The 23,984-nt window shown below is 38.2% G+C and overlaps 1 protein-coding gene across 1 annotated transcript; it reads left to right on the top strand.

Moving 5' to 3' along the window:
• The first annotated feature begins 914 nt into the window (after nt 1-914).
• On the top strand, nt 915-22,839 carry LOC149063651 (uncharacterized). The gene is made up of 7 exons (XM_089255705.1): nt 915-939; nt 5,179-5,305; nt 7,626-7,792; nt 7,962-8,097; nt 13,644-13,759; nt 17,844-18,026; nt 22,684-22,839. Exons 1-7 carry the CDS (start codon nt 915-917, stop codon nt 22,719-22,721), a joined length of 792 nt encoding a protein of 263 aa, XP_089111831.1. The 3' UTR covers nt 22,722-22,839.
• The last annotated feature ends 1,145 nt before the right edge of the window (nt 22,840-23,984 follow it).

The following is a 23,984-nucleotide window of genomic DNA, read 5'->3' on the forward strand; positions in this document are numbered from 1 at the left end:
TTGAAATTCAAGGGGGGGGGATCGAAATACCTAGTCCCCCTTAAAAAAAGAGAAAAATATTCATTCATTTCTTCGTTTCTTTAAATCTAGATTTGTTTCTTTCATGAGTCACGCAGGAAGTCGCCATATTGGTTAACTCAGCGTTTCTCAATCTTTCAGTATTTGCGACCCAATTTTCAATCATAATTTTCATCGCGCCTCCCCCCACAAGTGCAGTACAGAGGGGCACCTCCCCCCCATGAAATTTTTGGAACTGTCATATGGAATATTACATTCAAATAATTTGCTGAAAATTACTTTTATCAACTTATTTTAAACGGAAATAAAACAATCTTTCCTCTGAGAAAGTCACGAAAATACTGAACAATATGGGATGTATTCTAATTTTTAAATACATTGTGCAGTACTGATAAAGTCCTATTTGAAGTGTATTATATCAGTGTAAATGCGAATTTTATTTTTTATTATCTTATAATGCATTTTGTTTTGCTTTCCTTTCAGAGTAAAATAATCATTTTTTTAAATAATAATATTTCTTTCGATATGCTAGCGCCCCCCTTTCAGTACTATCGCGCCCCCCAGGGAGGCGCGCCCCACAGGTTGAGAATCGCTGGGTTAACTTGAACACGGTTTGTATGTCCCTCAAAGAAAGAGGGAGATATCACGTGATCCAAAAAGCCTCATTGAAGGAAGGGGTATTATAGCAAGTTAATAAATATATCCAGGCGTGAAGAAATTTCTAGAAGCGAAAACACTAGACACCATGTCTGACATGAAGTTCGATCTATCAGACTAGTGGTATCACGTGGTAGGCGATAGGCTTAAAGGCGCGTCAGTGTCTCTACCAGACATTCACACCTTATATTGAACAGAGAATACATTCGTTAGTTTTACCCCGTCGGCTCGACATCAAAATGGCTTCGATCAAGTTCGTTATCAGTAAGTTTAATTCATTGTAACTTTAAAATTGACATGTATATGCAAGACAGAAAGTTTAATTGCAATTCATCAAGAATTAAAATTACTAGTTATGTGAAATCTTATTCATGTTTCATAAACCGTCCTGCCATGTAAATATTACGGGAGATCGAGGCAAGTCTGCGTAGTTTTTTAGTTTTTGATTTTTCTATTTTATCCTGTAATACAGTAAAACCTCCCGATAACGGACTCCCATGGGATCAAAAATTCTGTCCACTAACGAGGAGTGTCCGCTAATGGAAAGGTACGATATACAGTGGAACCTCGTATATACGAAATTCACATTTACACGACGTTTGGCTTCGGTCGCAATTGGTTCCCATATATTGTAATGTTGAAATGTATGTTACGCACCAATCATCTCAATAAACAAAGACAAATTGATCAAATTTCACTACATGTATCACTTTTACCGGAGATTATGTATAATCAATCCCCAAATAAAGTTTGGAAATCTGACAAATATGGAAAAATGTATAACCTTACAACGACTTTTTTCCCACGTATCAACAAACAAAATCATCTCTCATTACCATTCAAATTCATCATCATGGACCATAGATTTATTCATTTAATTAAGCAATTAGTTCGCGATTTATCATATTTGCCAGCTTGATATGATGAATTGTCGATTTGTGACCAAAAATTAATAAATGAGAAATTTGGAAAAAAAAACATTCCAAAGAAAGTTCATTCAGAGGTTGTCTGATTCTACTGTCCGCTATCGAGTGTATCCGCTAATGGAGGATAATGTGTTCGGATATTAGCATTAAGAATGATAATAATAATTTGAAACGTATTATACTGTGATTTTTTTTATGTATTTACTTATATTACCCATGATTTTATGTTGCAGTTGCATTAGTAATAACGAAGACATCTTGAAGCCACACCTAATTCAAATGACATTGAAAATAATTCAAATGATAATCAAAAATTATTAGAAATTTCAAAAGATAATTGAAAGTACAGGGTCTGCAAAAAGTCCGTGGAAACTTTAAAAATTCATAAAAACCGGAAAAATAACCGAAATAAAAAACGGTTTGCGGTGTTAGCATCGCTAGGTCACAGGGATTCTTTTAAGACAGCAACAACAACAACAAAAAAAAAAAGGCGATAGTTGGCGCTGACGTAGACAAGTCAAAGAAGAGATACGCAAATTACGAACAGAATGCCTTCATATAGTTTATTACAACAGTATGTGTTACACGTGACCATCACCACAGGGAATAACACATTGCAGGCAAGTCACAAATCCAGCAACGGCAGAGTGCAGAAGGTCCACATACACGGTTTACAATGGTGAACTGCTTGTGGACAGGGCCGTCTTAAGAGTATCATGCCCCCCCCCCCCAGGCCAATCCATTTTTCTGGGGCCCTACCAAACAAATTCTCGAAAATTTCAACCAGATCTCATTTTTGTGAGGCCCCTCTTCACTTGAGGGTGGGCCCATGCCTTAAGACGTCACTGCTTGTGGATTAAGAGCGCAAGTTCTTATAACCGTCTCATTTGCATATTTCCACCGAAGTCGCTCGTACCAGCGTCACCTATCCGCTGTCCAAGGATCCATATATCCTCATTTAATAGGTAAAAACGGTCCGGGGAACTCATCTTTTTTGGGCACACAAGGAGTCGATAGACTCATTTAATAAGCAGAGAAGGGTCTTTGTCCTTCATTACATAGACCCAGGGTCCGTGGCGTCCATTCTATAAGCACAAGAATCGATGATATGCATTTGACAGAGCCAAGGCCAGAAATTGCCAAAAAAGTACGAGGTTGCCAAAGCGATTTTTTTCTTAATCATCAATGAATGTGGAAAACTATCTCATTTTTGTAATCCCCGTAGTTCTTTCATCGTCTCTTCCATTTAACAACTCTCGATTTTACGAACTAATTACCAAGATAAAGGTTTGGTAGCGGAGAGTGACGTCATCCTTGTATAATTACCAAGGGTTCGCAAAAGCGAGCGTTGACTGTACAAAACTTTTAACTCAACACAAAAATGCAGAAAAAAATTATATGTATGTTAAGGATCTTCAACATTTTGAAGTAGAAAACATACATAATCAGACAAAGTGCATGTGTGTGTACCAGTAATTCTGCCAAGTTCATATGCATTTTCATGAAAATATCCATGTAATAATCCGCTTTTAGTCAGTTGTATGTATATATATATATATATATTTCCAATTTGGCTCACTTCGCGAAGTGGCCAACTTTGGTCTTTGGCAGTAATTTACACATATATGACGAAAGACGTCACTCTTCCTTGTTAATACGACAAATACGGAAAACTCGCTGAGTGAGAAGATATCGATGTTTCAGGAAAGGAAAATTCATCTCTGCCCTCACGTGGACTAACGGGGGGGGGGTGTCTCTCGTTTGCCAGACAAGTGCTCTACCAACTAAGCTGTAAAGTATGCTCGTACTAACAAGATAGCCTCATATACCGCCATCTGATGTCATTTACGAACTATTAACAGAATGTTGCCACCGTCCATTGCACAGAGCCATTCAGCATATACATACACTACAAGGAGGGAAATTTATATTTTCTTTCATAGCTTAGTTGGTAGAGAACTCGTTCGGCAAACGAGAAATTGGGGTTCGAGTCCCCCGTGCGGGCAGAGGTTGAATTTTACTTACCTGAAACATCGATGTTCAGCCAGTTTTTCGTATGTCGCTTACTTATACTTACACACACATATATATATATATACCATATGGGCACGGTAGCCAAGGTCGATAAGATACTCGCTTAAAGTACCAAACGATGTTTAGAGGTGTCGCGAGTTCGATACCCGGTTCATCCTTGGCAGAAAATTTACACTTCCATCCTGCATTAGGGACACCGAATACATCAAAAAACAAACTAAATATTCATATGATATTTAAAAAAACTGAATATCTTTGGAAGTCAGTATAGCCTAATTAAAATCGAAAAGGGCTTTCGGGACAGCATGTTTACTGGGAAAATAAATCGGAATGTCCAGGTTTTCCGAAAGATATGGTCAGTCTATGTACTGGTCGCTGATAAATTCTGGTCAAAAGGGGGTCGCGCTTCAAAAACTTCGCGTAACACTGTCTTGGAAGATGTAAATGCGAATTACAGCAATACTCTTATATATTACAGCAATTTGAGCTTTTTAATTTTAGTATTTCATGAACTGCCAACGCGAGTTTCTAATATTTGACGAGTTTCTGGAATGTTCTAATTTTTTGAAACAAACGCGTATATACAGTGTATACAGAGTGTACTGTAAGTCCTTATGCGGCCTTTACCTCATCAACCGTTCGCAGCAGGGGTATGGTTCTAATTTAAGAAACTGCTCAAAATTTGTTCAGAAATCACCCCGTACCAGTTTCAAGAGCAAAAATGCAGCGTCTTATAAAATCAGATATTGCATTTTCGTGTAATGCCCTCCCCACGTCCTCTAACCTCCTATTAGAAATTTGTTGCCCGTCTCTCTTGCGGCCAACAGAAAAAATTCTATGTTTCTATGTGTGCAATATTCGTTAAGATATTTCAATTCAAAAATCTGAGAAAAGTTATGAAAGAACAGCGATAACTTTAACAGAGAATGATGCTTTTCCTCATTTACACCATGTTCCATCCAAACTTTTCTCCGATATTTGAATTCAAATATCTCAAAGAATATTTATTACAAGGAAAGGGTCTCTCTCAAGGTGACATATTCAAATAGTTTCGAAAAAAAATCACCACTGATTTTACTCATTTAAATATCATCAAATATATAGAATTATTCCGTGGAGTTATTATGGGTCACTCAAAAAAAATGTAAGTATTAATATTTTGAACGCCAATATAGAAACCAAGAAAGAGTTAAAAAATTCCTCACCCCTAGAGTGTGAGTAACGCCATTCCAACTGCACATGATTAACTACAGCCAACGCCATCTATACCAGAAGGTCTCTGTGCAAAGCTCATGGCCCCATTACGACCTGTAGGACATCCTGTATACAGTAGAATATAGACAAAAAATATTTAATTCCGAAACAAATAAGGTAATTCCTGAACGTATTGCCCCAATACAAAAGCTATTTTCTTCCTTTTTTCAATGTTTTCCTAACTATGAGTTTTTTCTATCATCTAACTGGGGGGGGGGGGGGGCATCGTTGCTTATAACATATTACAAAAAAATGTCTTTGCTGATTGTTTTTTTACGATATTTTTCAGTCATCTGGTGCTTTATGTGTGCATGGATGGGCTTACCTGCAGCCGGCAAGAGTTTGGAGCTTTGTGACAAGAAGGGCAAAATAATTTGTCCGTGCGGTTTGACCACCGTGGATGTCGCCGTAGACTTGTAAGAAAATTTATTCAGCTCTTTCTCAGTCACTAACTTTACTGAGGGATCGCCGTCAACTAATATCTACTGAAAATAGATGGGGTTAGCCGTGCTACTTGCACATACTGTATATTGTGTGTTTCAAGAGGTTGGGTGCGCAAAGAAAAATCGGAATCCCTTATCAATTCAATGTAAGGTTCCGCGGAGCCGGCTGTGCTGTAATTGCTCGAGCACCCATGAAAATTTATAGAATGGCTCCAAGACCTCCCCGCTCCCCGAATTGATTAACGAACCAAAATATTCCACACGAAACTGAAAACGAGCACCCACAGGTCCGAAACACTTCCCACGCCCCTACAAATAATAGTGCAATAAAGGAAATAATTAACGAGCAGTCTGCTTAGCCAAACGCAGCAATACATTATACCGCGTGAAGATTGCGTTTAAGACTTTAATATAAAATGTGTCCCAGGCTCTGCCATAATGCCATGCCGGAAGAGATCTCGACAAAGGAATAAATCCGGTGGCAGCTCATGATACTTGTATATAGTGTGACCGATAAGACCAGATGCGCACCGCCTTACATCTTTTACAGATTTCAAGGCGTATATATTGTGACCACGGAAAGATGAACTCTGACCTTGTGTGACCTTCATGACAAAAAGAGAGGATCCATTCTTCCGTAGGGAGAAATAGGGGAAGCATTTCTCCCTACTGAATGAACCCTCTCTTTTCATCATCAAGGTCATACAAGGTCAGAGGCCATCTTTCTGTGGGTCACACAATTGTTTTTGAGAGCCCTCCATCTTCTAGTCTAGAAGTTTCAAGAATTTCTAAAATATCTACGAAATACGCGTATCACGTGTATTTCAACGCACTGCCATTTCTTCATCATTCAGATCAGTGTTATCAAGTCAGTTTTCTAAAAAAAGTTCATTTTTGTTGAGTGGTGGTAGGGGGAAAACGTGCCCTGGTGTGCCATCTTGAAATCCATTCCTTAATATACATTAGCATCAAGGACACAGATACTTTCTGGATGTTATGCTGAGGTGAAGTCTGAAAGAAAAATGATCTAGTCTCCTCCGGGACTCGAACTCAGCCCCTCTTTCAACCCGGCAAAAGCAAAATCCCCGGTTTGTAAGAGGATTAATGGGTTCGAATTGTGAAAATTAATTAACAAACTTAAAAATAAATCATATTCATTGAATGTTAAGAAATGATAGACTGAAGTGAATGTGTGTGTGATACAAATGAAACTGTCATTTAAATTGACGTCTGATCCAAGGATTTTTGGTCACGACCCAAATTTGGGTGGCAGGGGCTTTCGAGATGGGTAGTGCACAATAACTGACATTCACGGATTTTTAAGCTATGTGTCGCGACCCAGACTTGATTCGAAGAGTCAAGGCTTTCGAATAGTAGAAATGTACCTACAGCCAGGGATTCTTATGGATATGGCACTAACTTGATTTTCAGGAGTCTCTGGGATGGTACAAATCCACTTACACCCAGGGATTCTTGAGGGTCACGACCCAAACTTGATTCACAGGGGTTTCAAAACGGGTAGTAAAAATTTACTTACAGCGAGAGATTCTCATGGGTCATGACACTAACCTGATTCGCAGGGGCATCCGGGATAGGCTTTACAAATCTACTTACAACCAGGGATTCTTGAGGGTCACGACCCAAACTTGATTCGTAGGGGTTTCCTGGATGAGTCGACAAACAAACCCACTTACAATACAATTATAAATGCACTGATTACATCGCTAATTTCTCTATAATTTTGAAAAACAAACAGTCCCATGGGTCACGAATCGAATCTGATCTTTTTGGTTTTCTACGCGAGAGAGGGGCCAGAAAAGACTGGTGGTGCCTCCTATGCAAGCTGAACAAATATTAAAAAAAAATTCAATTTGAAAAAAAATTAATATATATTATAATATATTATATATAATTAATATATTGAAAGCAAATACTTTCTATGGGTTTTATGTTAAAACAGTTTCTGTTAATTTAAATGCTTTCTGAAGGGTGGTAACGCAAATTTTCGCGGGGATAAAATTTTTGCGCCCGCCTCTCCAAAGGTCGATCCTGCGTACGCCCCCCCCTCCTTTTTCTTCGCGGTTGAAAATAGTTAAGGACCCTCGACCTAAACCAAGGTTGTCAGGATTTTATTTTCAGACCCAATTAAGAAATTTAGATGCTCCTAAAGCAAACGAAGTAAATTCTCATCAATACTTCGGCGAAAAATGACTTGATTGAGCAATAATTGTGCGAGCTGATTTTTTTAGTAGACCCTGTACACAATGGGTTTTTTTATTCTTTTCATTCTCAGGTGTCGCCAAGAAGGTGGGAACGATTGTAGACCGTGCCGTACAGTTGACGTAGACGAGGTATGTGCCCGGTACGAATACTGCAGCACCTGTTTCACGAACGATGCCACCTGCGATAACTGTTATCAGGGAAGAAGCGGGCGTTACTGCGAGAACGTCAACGACAAAGGTTGAATTAAGGAATAATATTATTTCGTTAATGACGTACGCATTATGTATTCACCGTTTTAACGAATCTAGAAGGAAAAAAATGCTTATTTAGGAGTGTTATACTATTTCTTAAAGTTTGTCCCATGAATTTATATATTCCTCAGTAACAAGTGTTGTTTTGTTTCCAGCTTCAAAAGGTTTGACCATCTATAATCGCATTGGCCATATTCCTCTTGGCCGACACCCCCGCCGCATAGAGAAGTGCTACGTGCCGAAGAAGTTCAATGCTGCTGACTTAGACTGCTATGAGACCATAGACGAAATGTAAGCAATTATATTGAATGCATTATAAACGATATACAGCGATGGCTAATTTATTAGAACCATCTTTAAATTAAATTATCTATGACGGCACGATATTGTCACCAGAGCTGGTGTTATTTACCTATTGTGTTCCATGGAGCCCCCGCCCCTTCCCTTGTGCCCATTGAATGATTACAGTGGATACAATGGATCCCCATGTATGAGGGGTGAGGTGACTCAAATGAGTACCATGGACCACATATCCCAATAAAATGAATGTCATTTAACCCTTGCACCTATAAAATCAAGTATACGGAACTTTGTATGTGCCAATAAAATGAAGGCCGTGGTGCCCCTGTGTCTATTAAATGAGTACGGTAAAACCTGTGCCAATTAATACAGTCCATCCACTGACATCTCGTGCCTATTAATAATGGATACAACAGACCCTATGTATCATTAAAATGAACGCCACAGACTCCTTTTGCCTATAAAATGAAGTGCGCGGAACCCCGTGCCTATTAAATGAGTACCAATGATTCATTGTGCCTGGTAACTGGACACTATGGTACTGCCTATGAAATGAACACCATGGACTGCTTGGGGCCTATCAAATGCTTGCCATGAACCCTTGTGCTTATATAATGAACACCACGGACCCCCGTTGCGCAACGACATCTTAGGCGTATAAAACAAAGGACGAGGACCCTTCTCTGCGTATTAAATTAATTCATCGACTCCTTGTGCCAAAAAAGATGAGTACCACGGAACAGTTCTGCCCATTAAAATGACGCTAAATTGAATCCTTCTGCCTAATAAATGTGTACTACAGACACCTGGTGCAAATAAAATGAAAGCGACGAATCCCTGTGACTTTTAAATGAGTATCACGGACAAACTTGTGCCAACAAAATAGATGAAACAGACCCTTGTGCCCCCCCCTTCCGTGCCAATAAAGTTAATATCAATGAAATTTATGTAACGGACCCTTCTTTCAGAACAATATTCAGTGCATGATATTTAAAGAACGAATAATTATTTTGTCATTCATACTTACGGACCCTCCGAACTGTACACAAAGGAAAATAACCACCCTCCCTTCCGTTCGAGGAGACTGTATTCGCTGATGAATCAAAGACTCCTTCCAATATCCCTTGGAGCAAGGGCGTAGTGGGGGGGGGCGGGACTTGGGGGTCTGGTCCCCCCCCCCAAGAACGAAATTTCTGGCTACGCCCATGCCTTGGAGGAACTATTCGCCGTCCACTGCATGGCCTATTACAGCCGAAAGAATTGTAAAACACAAGTAAAGTTGCCTATTATGGCCAAAAAAATTCTCAAGTTAAGTAAAGTTGCAAATCACCATTCAAATCTGTCGAAAGCAAGTAAAATTTCCAATTTGGCTCACTTCGCGAAGTGGCCAACTTTGGTCTTTGGCAGTAATTTACACATATATGACGAAAGACGTCACTCTTCCTTGTTAATACGACAAATACGGAAAACTCGCTGAGTGAGAAGATATCGATGTTTCAGGAAAGGAAAATTCATCTCTGCCCTCACGTGGACTAACGGGGGGGGGGGGGGGGTCTCTCGTTTGCCAGACAAGTGCTCTACCAACTAAGCTATAAAGTATGCTCGTACTAACGAAGGAGCCTCATATACCGCCATCTGATGTCATTTACGAACTATTAACAGAATGTTGCCACCGTCCATTGCACAGAGCCATTCAGCATATACATACACTACAAAGAGGGAAATTTATATTTTCTTTCATAGCTTAGTTGGTAGAGAACTCGTTCGGCAAACGAGAAATAATTGGGGTTCGAGTCCCCGTGCGGGCAGAGGTTGAATTTTACTTACCTGAAACATCGATGTTCAGCCAGTTTTTCGTATGTCGTATACTTACACACACACACATATATATATATATATACCTACCATATGGGCACGGTAGCCAAGGTCGATAAGATACTCGCTTAAAGTACCAAACGATGTTTAGAGGTGTCGCGAGTTCGATACCCGGTTCGTCCTTGGCAGAAAATTTTCCTGACGCAGGGGCACAACAGAGACGGTGACATGACCACAGAAAAAAATGCTACCGCAAGGAGTCACCCATCGAGGATTTAGCGCACCAACCTCTTGATGAGTATAAAAACAAGCTTGCCGTTCGGAATCGGCGATAAATTGTAGGTCCCGGTCTAATTAGCCCTCGTGTGCAGAAAATGACCGTGGTGGGACAAAAATGATCAAATATATACCATATAATTATGTAACATATGTATACAAACTCAATTACACATATTTATTGCATACGAGAGAGACGACATTGTTTGTTGTCAGCAACGGGAATCAGGGAACTTCATTGTCTGTCAGAATCTGCACACAAAGGCATATATATAGTGAGATAACTTTAAAATATCTCATCTCTCACGCCAGAGAATCATAGTTTGAATTTACGTCCGATGAGGATTGCTATCAGCTTGTGAGGAAACTGAAACATTCATAGTTTGGCACATTTCGTGACTGATTGTGTCTTCGTTTGTTATGACGTTTCTAATAAGGCGCTTAATTCTTTCCATTCTGGAGAGTTTTCTCAGTAACTGTAGCTTCCAGGTGGTGTAATTCTGGGGCGTAGTAGAGACAAAATGAAAGTCCTTGGTATACTCGTATGCTGTGGCATAGTGAAAGACGGTTCCCTCACCACCACATTTGTGCATGCTAGAATGCATACTCTTATAAAAACGAAGATTGGAGGGGATGGGGGCCATTCTCTGAAAAAAATAGAATAGCCTCTCTTGACCAGCCATAACTAGAACATTTAACTTGTGGATCTTACAACCTGTTTCCCTGTCATTTGACCACCGTGATTTCCATTTCTGTATCAGATAATTCCGCAACTTCTTAATCGCTCACGACTTCGGAAGAAGGATAGAGAAATCTGCTCCTGGTCTTTCCGTTGATGATTTAGCTAACAGATCAGCTGCTCCATCCACGGCATAGATATGTCTATTTGGCAGTAATAGATCTCTAATTTTCCCAGCCATCATGTGGCGTGATAGAGGATTTAGAACGCGCATATAATAACGAAAGTGAATCAGAAAGAATGTGTGTTTCTTTCTGGTTGGCCCTTGCCTGTTACGTAGCGGTGAGCAGAGCAAACAACTCCACCTGCGATACCTTATTTCGATTATTGAGCGTATTGTTAATCTGTGGGTTCGGCCGTGGAGTGACTGAACCTACACTCACAATTCCCTTATTCGGGGGACACGTGCATTACTCTAATTCTTGAATCGCCAAAATATGGCAACCTTGCTCAGATATTCTTTCTTCAAGCCACAGGAAATTATATACGAAGAAAAAAAATCCCCCACCCCTCATTCCTCGGCTTAATTTATTACTTCTTTTTATCCCGTTTCTTTCGGCACCATTGGTTGAAATTCCATCTTGACACGTGCTGAAAAAGGAAATCATTTGCGACTCTAGGTTCCCGCGCACGAATTTTTTGTCTGTACGTGTACTATCATCCCTTTCACTGCACTGTTGGTCAACAAAAACCATAAAAACTGCATTACATTCAAATATATTTAAAACCTGAAGATATACTGAATAAAATCGTATATGCAGGGTGAACTGAGAATGATCTGCCAGATGGAAATGGGTGATAGAAGAGCCCAAATGGAACATGAAACACCATACCTCAACCCTGTCCTATCTAACCGTTTTAGAATTATCGTGGATAATAAATTAGAGGGATTATAACTTGAGACAAGTCTGAAATAACACCAGCTTGTACAAATTCTGATAGTTATACACACACACACACACTAAGCCAATATGGGGTCATTCGAATATTACGTCAGCATCGAGGGGTGGGGGAGGGGGTTTGAAGGTTGTTTACGTCATCAACAACTCGTTTTTGAAGATATGAAATATTCTAAGCTAATATTCTAAGGGGGGGGAAGGGGGGCCAGTGTTTTGCTGACTTTTGTTGACAAGAGGGGGGAAGGGGGTCAAAAATGGCTGAAAATCTGCTTACGTAATACTTGAATGGCCCCTATTTGGAAAGAGCACAAAATATCCTATAAATTGTTACCATTTTAAACAGAATATCTGGATTTGAGGACGAGCTTCAAGCGCTGAGAGATTGACGAAGTTCAAAATTGAATTATCGCCAAAAGTTTTAATCCCCAATTTTGCAAACACCCTCTCTAGCTACACAATCAGACGTATTTACGAAAAGCTTAAGCAATGTGTCAGCTTTCAAAAGAGCCTACCATAAACCATATCAGTGTTCCGGTTCAGGGGGAATTCAGCCTTTCCTTTGTAATATATCACTGAAATCTGCGTTCTTAAAGTAGATATTCGACGATAATTCTCGAATCAGCGGTTATAGATTTCGATGTTTATTTGATTTTGCAGAAAAAAAATAATGTGAGGTATACCACCTCTGTCAGGATATCTGAATTTAATGGCGAGCTGCAAGTGCTGAGAGATTGGCGAAGTGCAAAATCGAGTTAATACCAATTTCAGTGGTGTTATTGTAAAAACGAAAGGCTAAATTTCTCCTGAACTGGAACACCAATATGGTTTATTGTACGCTTTTTCGAAAGCTGGTGCAATGGACAAGTCTTTAGTACATTTAGTCGATTGTGGCTGGGAGGGTGTTCGCGGAATCAGCGATTAAAATGTTTGCGATAATTCTATTTAAAACTTTGCCAATCTTTCAGCACATGAATCTCGTCATTAAATCCAGATGTTGTAATGAAAATGGTGAAACCTCTTATAGGATATTTTCCGTTCTTTCCAAATATGTGTTTAGTTTGCGAGTAGGTATTGCAGGAACTTTCGTTTTATGTCAGACTTGACGCATATTCTTTCAATAATCCATTTTACACCGTAATTCGAAAGCGATTAGGTCTGGATCGCACTATAAAAGTTCGATTATAGTTAATAAATGAATAATTTTCGGCCTGTTGCTCTATTTCGGCCTGTATCTTCTTACGTAATACTTGAATGGCCCCTTACGTATGAGCCAAAGATCGTCAACCTATCAGACATCTATCACAAAACTAGAAAAAAAAACCAATTTCGAATGCTGAACAACCATTACGCTTAATGCTTGCGCTTTTCAAGTTTTATAAAACAACTTTTATAATGTAATGCCGGCCTTAGATAGGACAAGATTGCTGTATGGCAGCGGTTCTCAACCTTTTTTGACTCGTGGAGCCCTTTTTAATTAAAAAAATTCTATGCCGGAGCCCCCTAGGCCAATTTTTTAGTTATTCATCAAAGTTACTGATTTAATTTTACTATTTAAAAATATTTATAATTATTATTTTTTTAATTTTAATTGTTTTTTGATTTTCCTCGAGCAGCCGCGGAGCTCCTAGAGAGTGCACAAGGAGCCCCAAGGGCTCCGTGGAGCACCGGTTGAGAACCGCTGCTGTATGGTGTTTTATGTTCCATTTGGGCTCGTCTATCACCCATTTTCATTTGGCAGATTATTCGCAGTTCACCATGCATATATCGTTGAGAAATAGTATGCTTATAACATTTCTTTTTGTTTCCAGATCATGCGAACAGATGTGCATATGGGGCCATAAGATGGACCTAGGAGTCACTGGGACGTACTTTTGCGATAAGAATACAGGAACATGGTTACCCCATCAACCTCACGACTGCAAACGTTTGTATTAAATTCACTAGAAAATAAGTTTTTACACTAGTTTGGGTGTTTTTCTTCGTGTCTTATCATGGTTATTAACATGAAAAAATATAAAATTAATATCAACAATCTTTTGTTCATAATGTAGAGAAATACACTTTTCTATAGTTATCATTAAATTATATTACAGTGTTTTGAAGTAATGGCGGCTTGGTCTCAAGTTCAGGTTGTTTCAAATAAGATTAAAACACTAATAATTCATACATTAACACAACTAAACCACACTTGCACCTGATCCCATATTCCTCTGCGTAATATATAACGAATTGATGCATGTTGGAATGTGCGTGTACGTTTTGTGAACCTAACATGTTAGTTTGTTTCTGTGTAATTCTTTGTTACATGTAGTGCTGCCATCTGCTATCAATGTTTCCAACTATAAGCGAGGTGCAATGATTGAATAATTTTCGGCCTGTTGCTGTATTTCGGCCTGTATCTTCTTACGTAATACTTGAATGGCCCCTTACGTATAAGCCAAATATCTTCAACCTATCAGACATCGTGAACCAAATTAAACTTTCCACGAAGCTCGTCATAAGTCATAAAGTGGTCTCTAGACTACGAAAGTCAGTTTATTTAACATTTTTATTTACTCTGAATTTCTTTCTTTCATTGAATTTACATTTTTATTCACATTTTTTTTAATAACTTCTTTTACTAATTGAGTAATTATTTTCAATCAGGTAGGGATCGTTTTTCAAGTATCACGTAAGCAGATTTTTAGCCATTTGTGACCTCCCCTCGTCAGCAAAACTCTGACCCCCTCTCCCCTCCCCCTTGTCAGCAAAATGTCGTCATCAGCTCTGCCCTTCTGAATCCTAACGCATATTGGGGAATCAGAGACATACACGAGGGCACGAGGGGAATGTGTGGGGGTGGGGTGGGGGCTCGTGCCACCCCTCCCCCAGCGACGATCAAAAATTTATTTCTTTAATGCGAAAATTGGAGGCTAAGAACTCAAAATGTATCTTCAATAAATTCATTGCGAACCACCCTCTAAGCTATATAATTATGAATCGCATAAAGGTCCTTGGCCCAAATATGGCCTTGGGGGGTTATCTGATGCTGCCTGCCCTCCTCAAACCTAATTTTGTAAAAATGAATTAAGCGGCGCATTTACAGATCGCTTAAGTGTCCCGCGGTACAATTCCAGAGCATTTAAGCGGCCAGTGGTACGATTCCAGAGCATTTAAGCTGCCCGTGACACATTTTCAGATCACTTGAATGACCCGGGACACAATTCCGGAACTCTTAAGCGATCCATGATACATTTAGAGATTCATTGAGTGATATGAGACGTAGTTTTAACGCACTTAAGTGGTCCCCAGTGCGGGTCTACATAACTCAAGTTACTTACCTGCGGAACATTCCCAGATTACTTACGTGATCCGTGGCATAATTATGGACCACCTGAGTGATGCGTTGCGCATTTCCAGAACACTTAAGAAGCCCGGAAACATTTTCAGATCACTTGGATTCGCGAAACATTTAGAGATGACTAAAGTGGCTCTGCAGGGCACTTATCAATAGGGGGGATTGTTACTTCAAGTGCCCACAAACTATCGAAATATTTTTCTCGTTTTTGGCACACTCAGTAAAGATGTCATTAAGAATATGTCATACTAGCTATAATACCTGGCGTTGCCCGGGTTTTCTTCAATGAGGCTTTTTTGGTGGATCACGTGATATCTCCCTCTTTCTTTGAGGAAAATGCAAACCGTGTCTAAGTTCACCAATATGGAACTCAAAAGTAGGTCCGGCTAATTACTTCATATTTAATCTCCCGGGTTTCATATATCTATCTCTAAGCGAACTCAATATTTCAAAAATCTAGAATTCAATAAAACTTTTAAAATTATTGATGTGTGGCGGAAAACTCCGCCAAATTTCCGCATTTCTACAGTAAAATCGGCAATTTTAAGACTGATTTCTATGGGGATCATCCTTTTCCTGACTCTCAAAGCGATGCTGATGATGATTAGGACGTCTATTCGAAAAACCTCATTACTGGGAGTATTGAAAATGTGGCAAACCATTATAAAGGCATAAACTATTATACATATACATATGCTAACAGGATTAGAGATGTCACAAACCATTGTAAAGGCATAAAACACGTCTGAAATGCATTGCTAGGGAACCATTGCTATCTCGGAAAGTGATTGTTGAGGACCAAAAACCATTGTTGCCCGACCGTTTTTTGCCCATTTGGGACATTTGCTCTGCTCTGACGAAATGAAATTTTAAAGTAGCCTATCGTTCAAGTCGGGTCCCATTTGGTATATATGCAAAATTTGGTGACGATTGATCTAAAATTGTAGATTTGTATAGAGAACACACACACACACAGTCAGATAGAAAATCAATTTTATATATATAGATTTTCATAAAGGGTGGTTGATGACGGAAGCATCATCCAAACCCCCTCCATCCTTGTCATCAAAAGTCAGCAAATCGGAAACCCCCCATCGATGCTGACGTAGTACTTGGATGGCCCCTTACTTCTCTTAGGAAATCTGAAATTTGTCCCTATGATTCTGAAATAATTTTTTCATAAATTTTAAATTTTCATTAATTATGAAATCATTTCGGTCAAAAATTCTTATTTTTTCATGAATTGTTACAACTTTAACACACAATTATTTAAAAATTGTACATAAAATTGTTCTCTACAATTCTGAATTACTCTTGACAATCCTGAAGTTATTTTCAATTATTTTGAAATTATTTCTATCCGGGTAACAGCAATTCTTTCTTTCAATAATTTTGCAACTATTTTGTCATTAATTATCCATCAGTTATGAAATTATAACTTTTTTCAATAACTCTAAAATCATTTCTTTCATTAACGTGTTCTTTTAGCACTTCTGTAAATTCTGTAATTATGTATAATTACAGAATTACGTATTATGTATAATTATCTATAATTACAGAATTACGTATTATGTATAATTATGTATAATTACAGAATTACGTATTATGTATAATTATGTATAATTACAGAATTACGTATTATGTATAATTATGTATAATTACAGAATTACGTATTATGTATAATTATGTATAATTACAGAGTTACCTCCTTTCGGATGCCGAATTCAGCCTCCCGATATATGTAACCTGTATGAAGTCATAGGCCTCAAAAACAGTTTTTTCCCCAAGTCCGTACTCACGGCTCTATTAATGTATCAAATACAGAACATTGCTGTATCTGGAAAGTATCTCAGCAGTAGTGATTTCAGTGGCTCAGAACGCTTAAGCGAATTATTATTATAATTATTTTTTGAATATTTCATCGTTTTTCCATGTGAAGTAGCTATTTTTTAAAAATGGTCGGCAGGCCACAGCAAGAAACTCGGAGGGCCACGTTTGGCCCGTGGCAAATTATTTCCCCTCCCCACTTTTTTATTTTTCCTTACTCCCCGTAACGCCACAACCCCCTGGCAACAGGAGAGTATATTTCACACGCGAACGCAAGTTTTATGACATCACAGTGCCAGCTCCTAATTGGCGGCGTTGTCATAACGCAATTTCTTTTGTGTTGAATAAATTTTTATTCAAGTCACATTGATGTGGGGTTATTTTATCGCGCACGAAAGCTGATTTTTAATGCAATTTTAAACTTCATTTGATATAGATTATATTACATTGGCACATTTATAATAATTACAAATTTTGGAAAATTTTTACTCATGACAAACTAAGAAATTTTACTTCTATCAAACAAAATTCTTAAATTTTTTTCTTCCTTTTCTTTCCCTTTTCGTAACGTGCGTTTAGGTTAGGACAAGGTTACCATATTTATCGCCGATTCGTCAAACAGAGAGCATCCGAATTTCTTGCCAATCACTTGTAACCGAAGGGGTCAAATTAAGTAGGAAATTCATTATGAATTCCTAAAATTCGAATCAACCACGTTTGAATTATCCACTGTGTAAACCAGCATCTACGTCAATCTTTATGTTCAGTAAATGTATGTAGTCCTCCGACAAGAATGTGGTTTAATTAAAATGATAATACTATATTTTTTTCGATTCCCAAACAGCTTACGTCAATTGCAACATCAACTTCGCAGGAAACAACAAAGCAACCCGATACTGTACATTCAACCACATTGATGGTCCCGTCAAATGCAACGTCACTTGTAATTATCATGAGAGCTATCATGTTTGTACACTCGATGGAAAATGGTTCCCGTCGTTGCCGGTGTGTCTCGAGAAAAATCCAGGTGAGTTACAGTTTCACGCGTGATATTCTACGAAAGTGATCGTCAGTGTGAATCAATAATTAAACATATATAGTCGACGCCACTGATTAGAATCGCGAAAACTGTTATCATTTGGGTATTCTTATCACTTTTTCAAAGAACGGACCAATACCATAACGCGGGAATAATTCGTTTATAGTTATCGGGATTTCGGATGATGTTACTCTTACTTTTTTTTTTTCCATCGAAAGAATTTTTTGCGCATTCTGAAGCTAAGATTCAAAACTAAAGTTATTTTACCCCAGTAAAAGTTATCGTTATAAGGCTTTTTTTTTTTTTCAAACCGAGCACAACTCAGGTCTATTGCCATGGGCAATTTACTACCTAGTGAGTTGTGCCGGAAGTGTAAGTGCGTGTACCTAACAGTCTGAGTGCGTATCTAGTGTTGTGTATGATTTTTCAGTGCTGCCATCTATATCTCAGAAGTGAAGTGAGTGATGTGTAGTGACTGAATATTTGTACTGTTTGTGGGACTGTTGCTCTCTGTGGCGAGACTTTTTAACGGGGAGATCGGCTCGCATTTGCGCCTCGAAGTTGGGAACCACAGAAAACCAACTTCAGCCGACCACCACTGTGGTGACGGTGGGGCTCGAACCCGGGTCCCCGCGATGCGAGTCCGTCACTATGACCACTCGACCACCACAGCGGCTCGTTATAAGGCTGCAAGACTATGTAGGAGGATAGAAATTGCCCTCCGCCCGTTACATATATTCCCGTACTTAATGCCGCAATCAGTCCATCGTATTCGCTGTCATCCTTATACGTGTTGAGCTGCGTTTCATATAGTGAAGGTATAGGTGGTGGATGGCGGAGGAGTGACGACATCTCTTATAAAAATATCTTTCATTTAAAATGCTTACGGCAGGACTACAAAGTACATTAATATGAAAACTTTCCTCTCTCAACAACAAGCGCGGCCATCATCAGCGCGTTCCAAAACCCAACTAACTGTGTATCCTCGACGACCTTGATCCTGAGGTCGGCTTTGACCGATTCCCCCATAAAGGCAAATGTGTATGACGGAAAAAAAAAATATCCCTCCATTTCAGTTCTTGATCAATTTCTTTCAGTTCACCAGATTCGAATTTCTTTTCCAGAGACTTTCTCAAGGGATCTGAATTTCTAAACGCATGTGCATTTAAAAAAAATCGCAAAAAACTATTGCCACAATGAAAAATTCTGTTATAATAATTTCTGTGAAAACTGCATTGTCTCTATATATTGATTTGCAAAATATTGAATTTTTACTTTTGTTATTTGTTGGTCAACTGGTAGATGACAGTGATAAAGAAATACCTATTCTAATTGTTCAAAACCACTTGGCGAAAAACAAAATGCTAATTCAAAAGTACTGATTGGTGACGTGTAAAATTTATCAACATCGGCTGCTTTGTTTTTTTGGATAAATTGTATGCAATTCTGTTTTTCGAATAAAAGCCATTAGGCCTATCCAATTTTTATGCATAAGTTATATTGTTCAGGTCTGAGAGGCAACACTTATCACTGGTTTAAAACTTATCTGTCAAATAGAATGCAAGCAGTTAAAATAAATGATACAATAGGTACATACAGGATTATTAAAACTGGCGTCCCACAGGGTTCTGTTCTTGGACCGATTTTATTTCTAATCTTTGTTAATGATATCAATAACCTGGATCTACATGGTGATTTGATTAGCTATGCCGATGACACAGCTATTGTTTTGTCAGAACAAACGTATACCATGCTGAAATCTGATACTGAAGAAGATTTAACAAAAATTAACACTTGGTTGAGGCATAATAAGTTAACCTTGAATCTCAACAAAACTAAATACATAAATTTTCAATTATACAATAGAAATATTGAAACACTTATAATTCGATGCCATGAGTTGGGATGTTCTGATGACCAATGTTTTTGTCCGATTGTCTCGGAAACTGAAGAGTATAAATTTTTAGGAGTCACTATAAACAAAAATTTGAAATGGAACTCTCATGCAACTGCACTTAGTAACAAAATAAAATACATGAATGTTCGTTTATATTGCTTAAAAAATATTATATCTCCTCAATTTATTCATACACTTTATTTTGCTTGGTTCTACTCACTTATCCAGTATGCTATATGTGTTTGGGGAGGTGATTATGAGTCCAATTTAAATGTTTTAATAAGTGCTCTGAAAAAAACTATAAATATTATTTCCTCTCGTAACCCTACACCATCTGCCTATAATTATAAATCAGACTATAGATTTAATATTGAAAAATTGTATATATACCGAAGTCTAATGTTTATTTATAAAAATCCTACTTGGTTTGAAATCAAGCAATGCCCAACAAACACACGTCTCCGTCGAGGTTTTCAATATAATATTATACAACCTAAAAAAACATTAACCCAAAAGCAATTTATATATTTGGCTCCATTATATTTTAATAACCTGCCAAATGAAATAAAATATGAAAATAAATTAAGAGCTTTCAAACAATTAATTATCAATTATATTAATATTTTACTACAATAGGAAGGTACTTCTCGGCCCCCAGTATACAGTGTTGTGTCACCTAGGCCTTTGAAATATTTGTCTATTTCTATACTTGTATTTTGCTTAGTACTTGTTAGTAGCCTATATGAAAGTGTTTGCCACCACAGAAAAATTTATGTTTGTATACTCTGGACGGATCAAGCGATCCCTTGAGTAGAATACTGTATTTATATATTTATATATATTGTTTTATTTTTTTCTTCTCTTAATAAACTATTTCTATTTCTAAAAAAAAAAAAAAAAACTTAAAAAATCATTAATATTTCTAAAAATATATGCATGTTGTTGTTTTTAAAATGCAATAATTCCCCAGAGGAATGTTACAAAAATAATCACTACTGCTATATGAATCGGGAGAGTAATGATGGAGGTCTGACGGGTTATAACCGGGGCTAGGATTTTTACGCTCAAAAAACTATAAAAAATACATTTATGTACTTAAAAAACTGAATATTCCCTATAAAACGAAAAATATGTCCTAAAAAATGTTTCATTCCTATGTCAAATGACATTAGTTTTAGCAAAATGATACGATAATGAGACGTGTTGATGCAGTCTGAATTATTTTGAACTATTACTTATTGTATATGAACAAAAATTCTTCGTTTTACTAACTAATCTCGTCCAACTGAAATAACCCTCACAAATTTCCCTTTTGAGTAAATTTTTCTCTATAAATTCAGAATTAATGTGCTGCCATCTATAGGTAAAAATACCTAGCCAATTACGGTATTTAGCTATAGAAAAGTATAGCACAAAATTAAAATAAATAAATAAATAATTCTTTTTAATTGATAAAAAATCCCAAGATTTCCCACAAACGCTGAAAAATTCCCACCATTCACCAATATTAGTCAATTTTTTCCACGGGTGACCATTATACATATACCGACACAGATTCAGAATGTCGTTGAAAGGCTAGTATGTTTTGTGCTCCAAATATTCAGTGTCCGATTTTTCCCCAATAAGCAAAGACGTTCCTTTTTTTTTTAGCATAAAAAATCCTAGATCTAGGAACTCTCTTCAGAGTCAGGAACCGTAAAAACCAGTCTGAAGCGGGATCGGAATAGTGAGGGAAAAATTCACTTTTTATCGAAAATTATGAAATATGCCTGAAAATGTGCTCCATAACGTAAAAATAGCGAAATATGCAAAAAAAAATACGCAGGCATAGAAATCGAGTCCTAGTTATAACTACCCATTAGAACCCCGAATCACCAATTTTGGTTTCAGGCATGTTATTACGTATCATGTTTTCTAATGAGTTTTCAAAAATTTCGAGATATCAGTCAAAAACTTTATGCATGCAATATTAGATCCCGATTTCCTGCAGCATAAGCTTATTTTTTATCGTGACAACCTTAATAATGAATTCTATATTTACATACTTTTGGTTGGTTTAAGGTCTCAACCTGACCGCTTGTGTTCGATTAAACGAGAGACTTATCCAAGAACGTCAAACTCTGAGAACTTTCTAACTTAACATGATTTATTTAAACTTGAACAAAAATTATTGGTTAACCAAACATAATGTTAAAACATACTTCAGTAAAAATGTTATAGCGTTGATTGAAGTATGCGGCTTTCTTATATAGTGGATGAGGGCGTGGCTACTTGAGCTAATTCCAAAACCTCGCGTATAGCATGCACGTCGGCTATAACACACACACACTTCTCAAATCCCCAAACGGGGTATGTTATAACCGAACTCGACTGTAGTTATCACTTCGTTATTGTTAAAAGAAACCCCTATAGTCCCGATGTGATCATATTAAGCGGCGTGCACTGTACCATCACCGTGTCTCGGCCTTCGAGAGAGTTTCTCGAAAAATACTTCGAGATAGAGAGTTTCTCGAAAAATATTTCGAGATAGAGAGTTTCTCGCAAAATACTTCGAGACAGAGAGGGGCTAATGCATTGGTTTAGTACAGTAAATGCAAGTATTTTTTTTAATTTCGAGATACAGAGTTTTTCGAGAAAGAGAGGTTTGGCTGTATACAAAATTTAAACAAAGTAACTTTTTCGTTAGAGTTTTAAATTTTATTTCTCAATTTCATTCTAACTTTTCTCTTCTTTATTTTTGTTTTCAAGAGTTTGCCACCGTGGGATATTATTGCAATGACTGCTGATCAGGAGTTATCTCTAATGAGATAATATCTATGATAAAATATGGAAACCATCTCGGAACGGAAAAATGTACTCGATTTTGCCAATTAAGAAGAAATTAAAAATTTATTAATTGCATCGAAACTCGAGTTTTGTTTCTTAATTGCTTGTGTTTAGTGCAGTGTTTCTCAACCCATGGTCCGCGGAGCAGAGATAGCCTTCGATGATGACAAAGGTAGTCCGCAAAAAAGCAGACTTGATAATTTACTTCCATTCATTAAAAACAGGCACAACTCCGGTCTGTCACTATAGGCGATGCTACCAATTGAGTTGTGCTGGAAATGTGAGTGTGTCCTAGGATCTCCTTGAACCCGAAAGGGCAGGGCCACGGTTATGTAGAAAGTATACAAACAACACATAGTACACTCAGCTGTTTCGCGACATTTCATCAGTCGTGTGGCCCAGCCTTCAACGATCAACCACCTCGTGAACAGTTGCCTGATTGGCGCGGTTTCGGGGAATCTGCCTAGGCCGGTCGGCAACTCCGAAATATGGCAGCAGAAGCTCAGCGATCGCTACGGACTCAACTTGCAGCCCTCAATAGAGAATTTCTTTACCTAGGCAACAACGTCAAGACAAGGCTTAAAAGCTCGACCGAGTGATGAGGGCCTGATCTGGATGCCCGCAACACAAACTCACTTGGGCTGGTCAACACTGGGAGACCCGAAACGGACCATAACCCCCACTCTGTCCCCATAGGGGATATAAGCTGGTCACCCAGAGGGCTTGGGCCATGGTGGAAGAGCGATGCGACGCCCGGAGCATCAAGCACCTTGAAAGCCCACAAGTAGCCAAGCACATACAAATTTGGGGTTACAGTGGGCAGGTGCTTGCAGAGATACGCACGTCACCAGCAGGCCTCGAAGGGAGCCCACGAATAACTATAGACATATATAGATACTAATTAAATACACACAATACTGTAAGCAACAATCACAAAAAGACACAAATGCAGAACAAAAACGCTATGCCAATGCAAACGGATACAAAATACGACTTTGAGAATGCATCATAAAGTCCCTTTGGCCAGCACCTTGGCTGATCAACAACATCAAGGCATGGCGGAAAAGCTCAACCGAGAGATGAGGGACTCAACTGGATGCGCGCAGCACAAATGGTCGGCACTGGGAGCTGAACTGGAAGACCGTAAGTCCCTGGCCGGTCGCCAACTCCGAAATATGGCTGCAGAAGCTCAACCGATCGCTGGAGGTTCAAATAGGAGACCG

The sequence above is a fragment of the Pholcus phalangioides genome, unplaced genomic scaffold, assembly GCF_987345545.1.
Source record: "Pholcus phalangioides strain wild (caught in Gottingen) unplaced genomic scaffold, Ppha-v1.0 ptg000172l_1, whole genome shotgun sequence".
NCBI lineage: Eukaryota > Metazoa > Arthropoda > Arachnida > Araneae > Pholcidae > Pholcus > Pholcus phalangioides.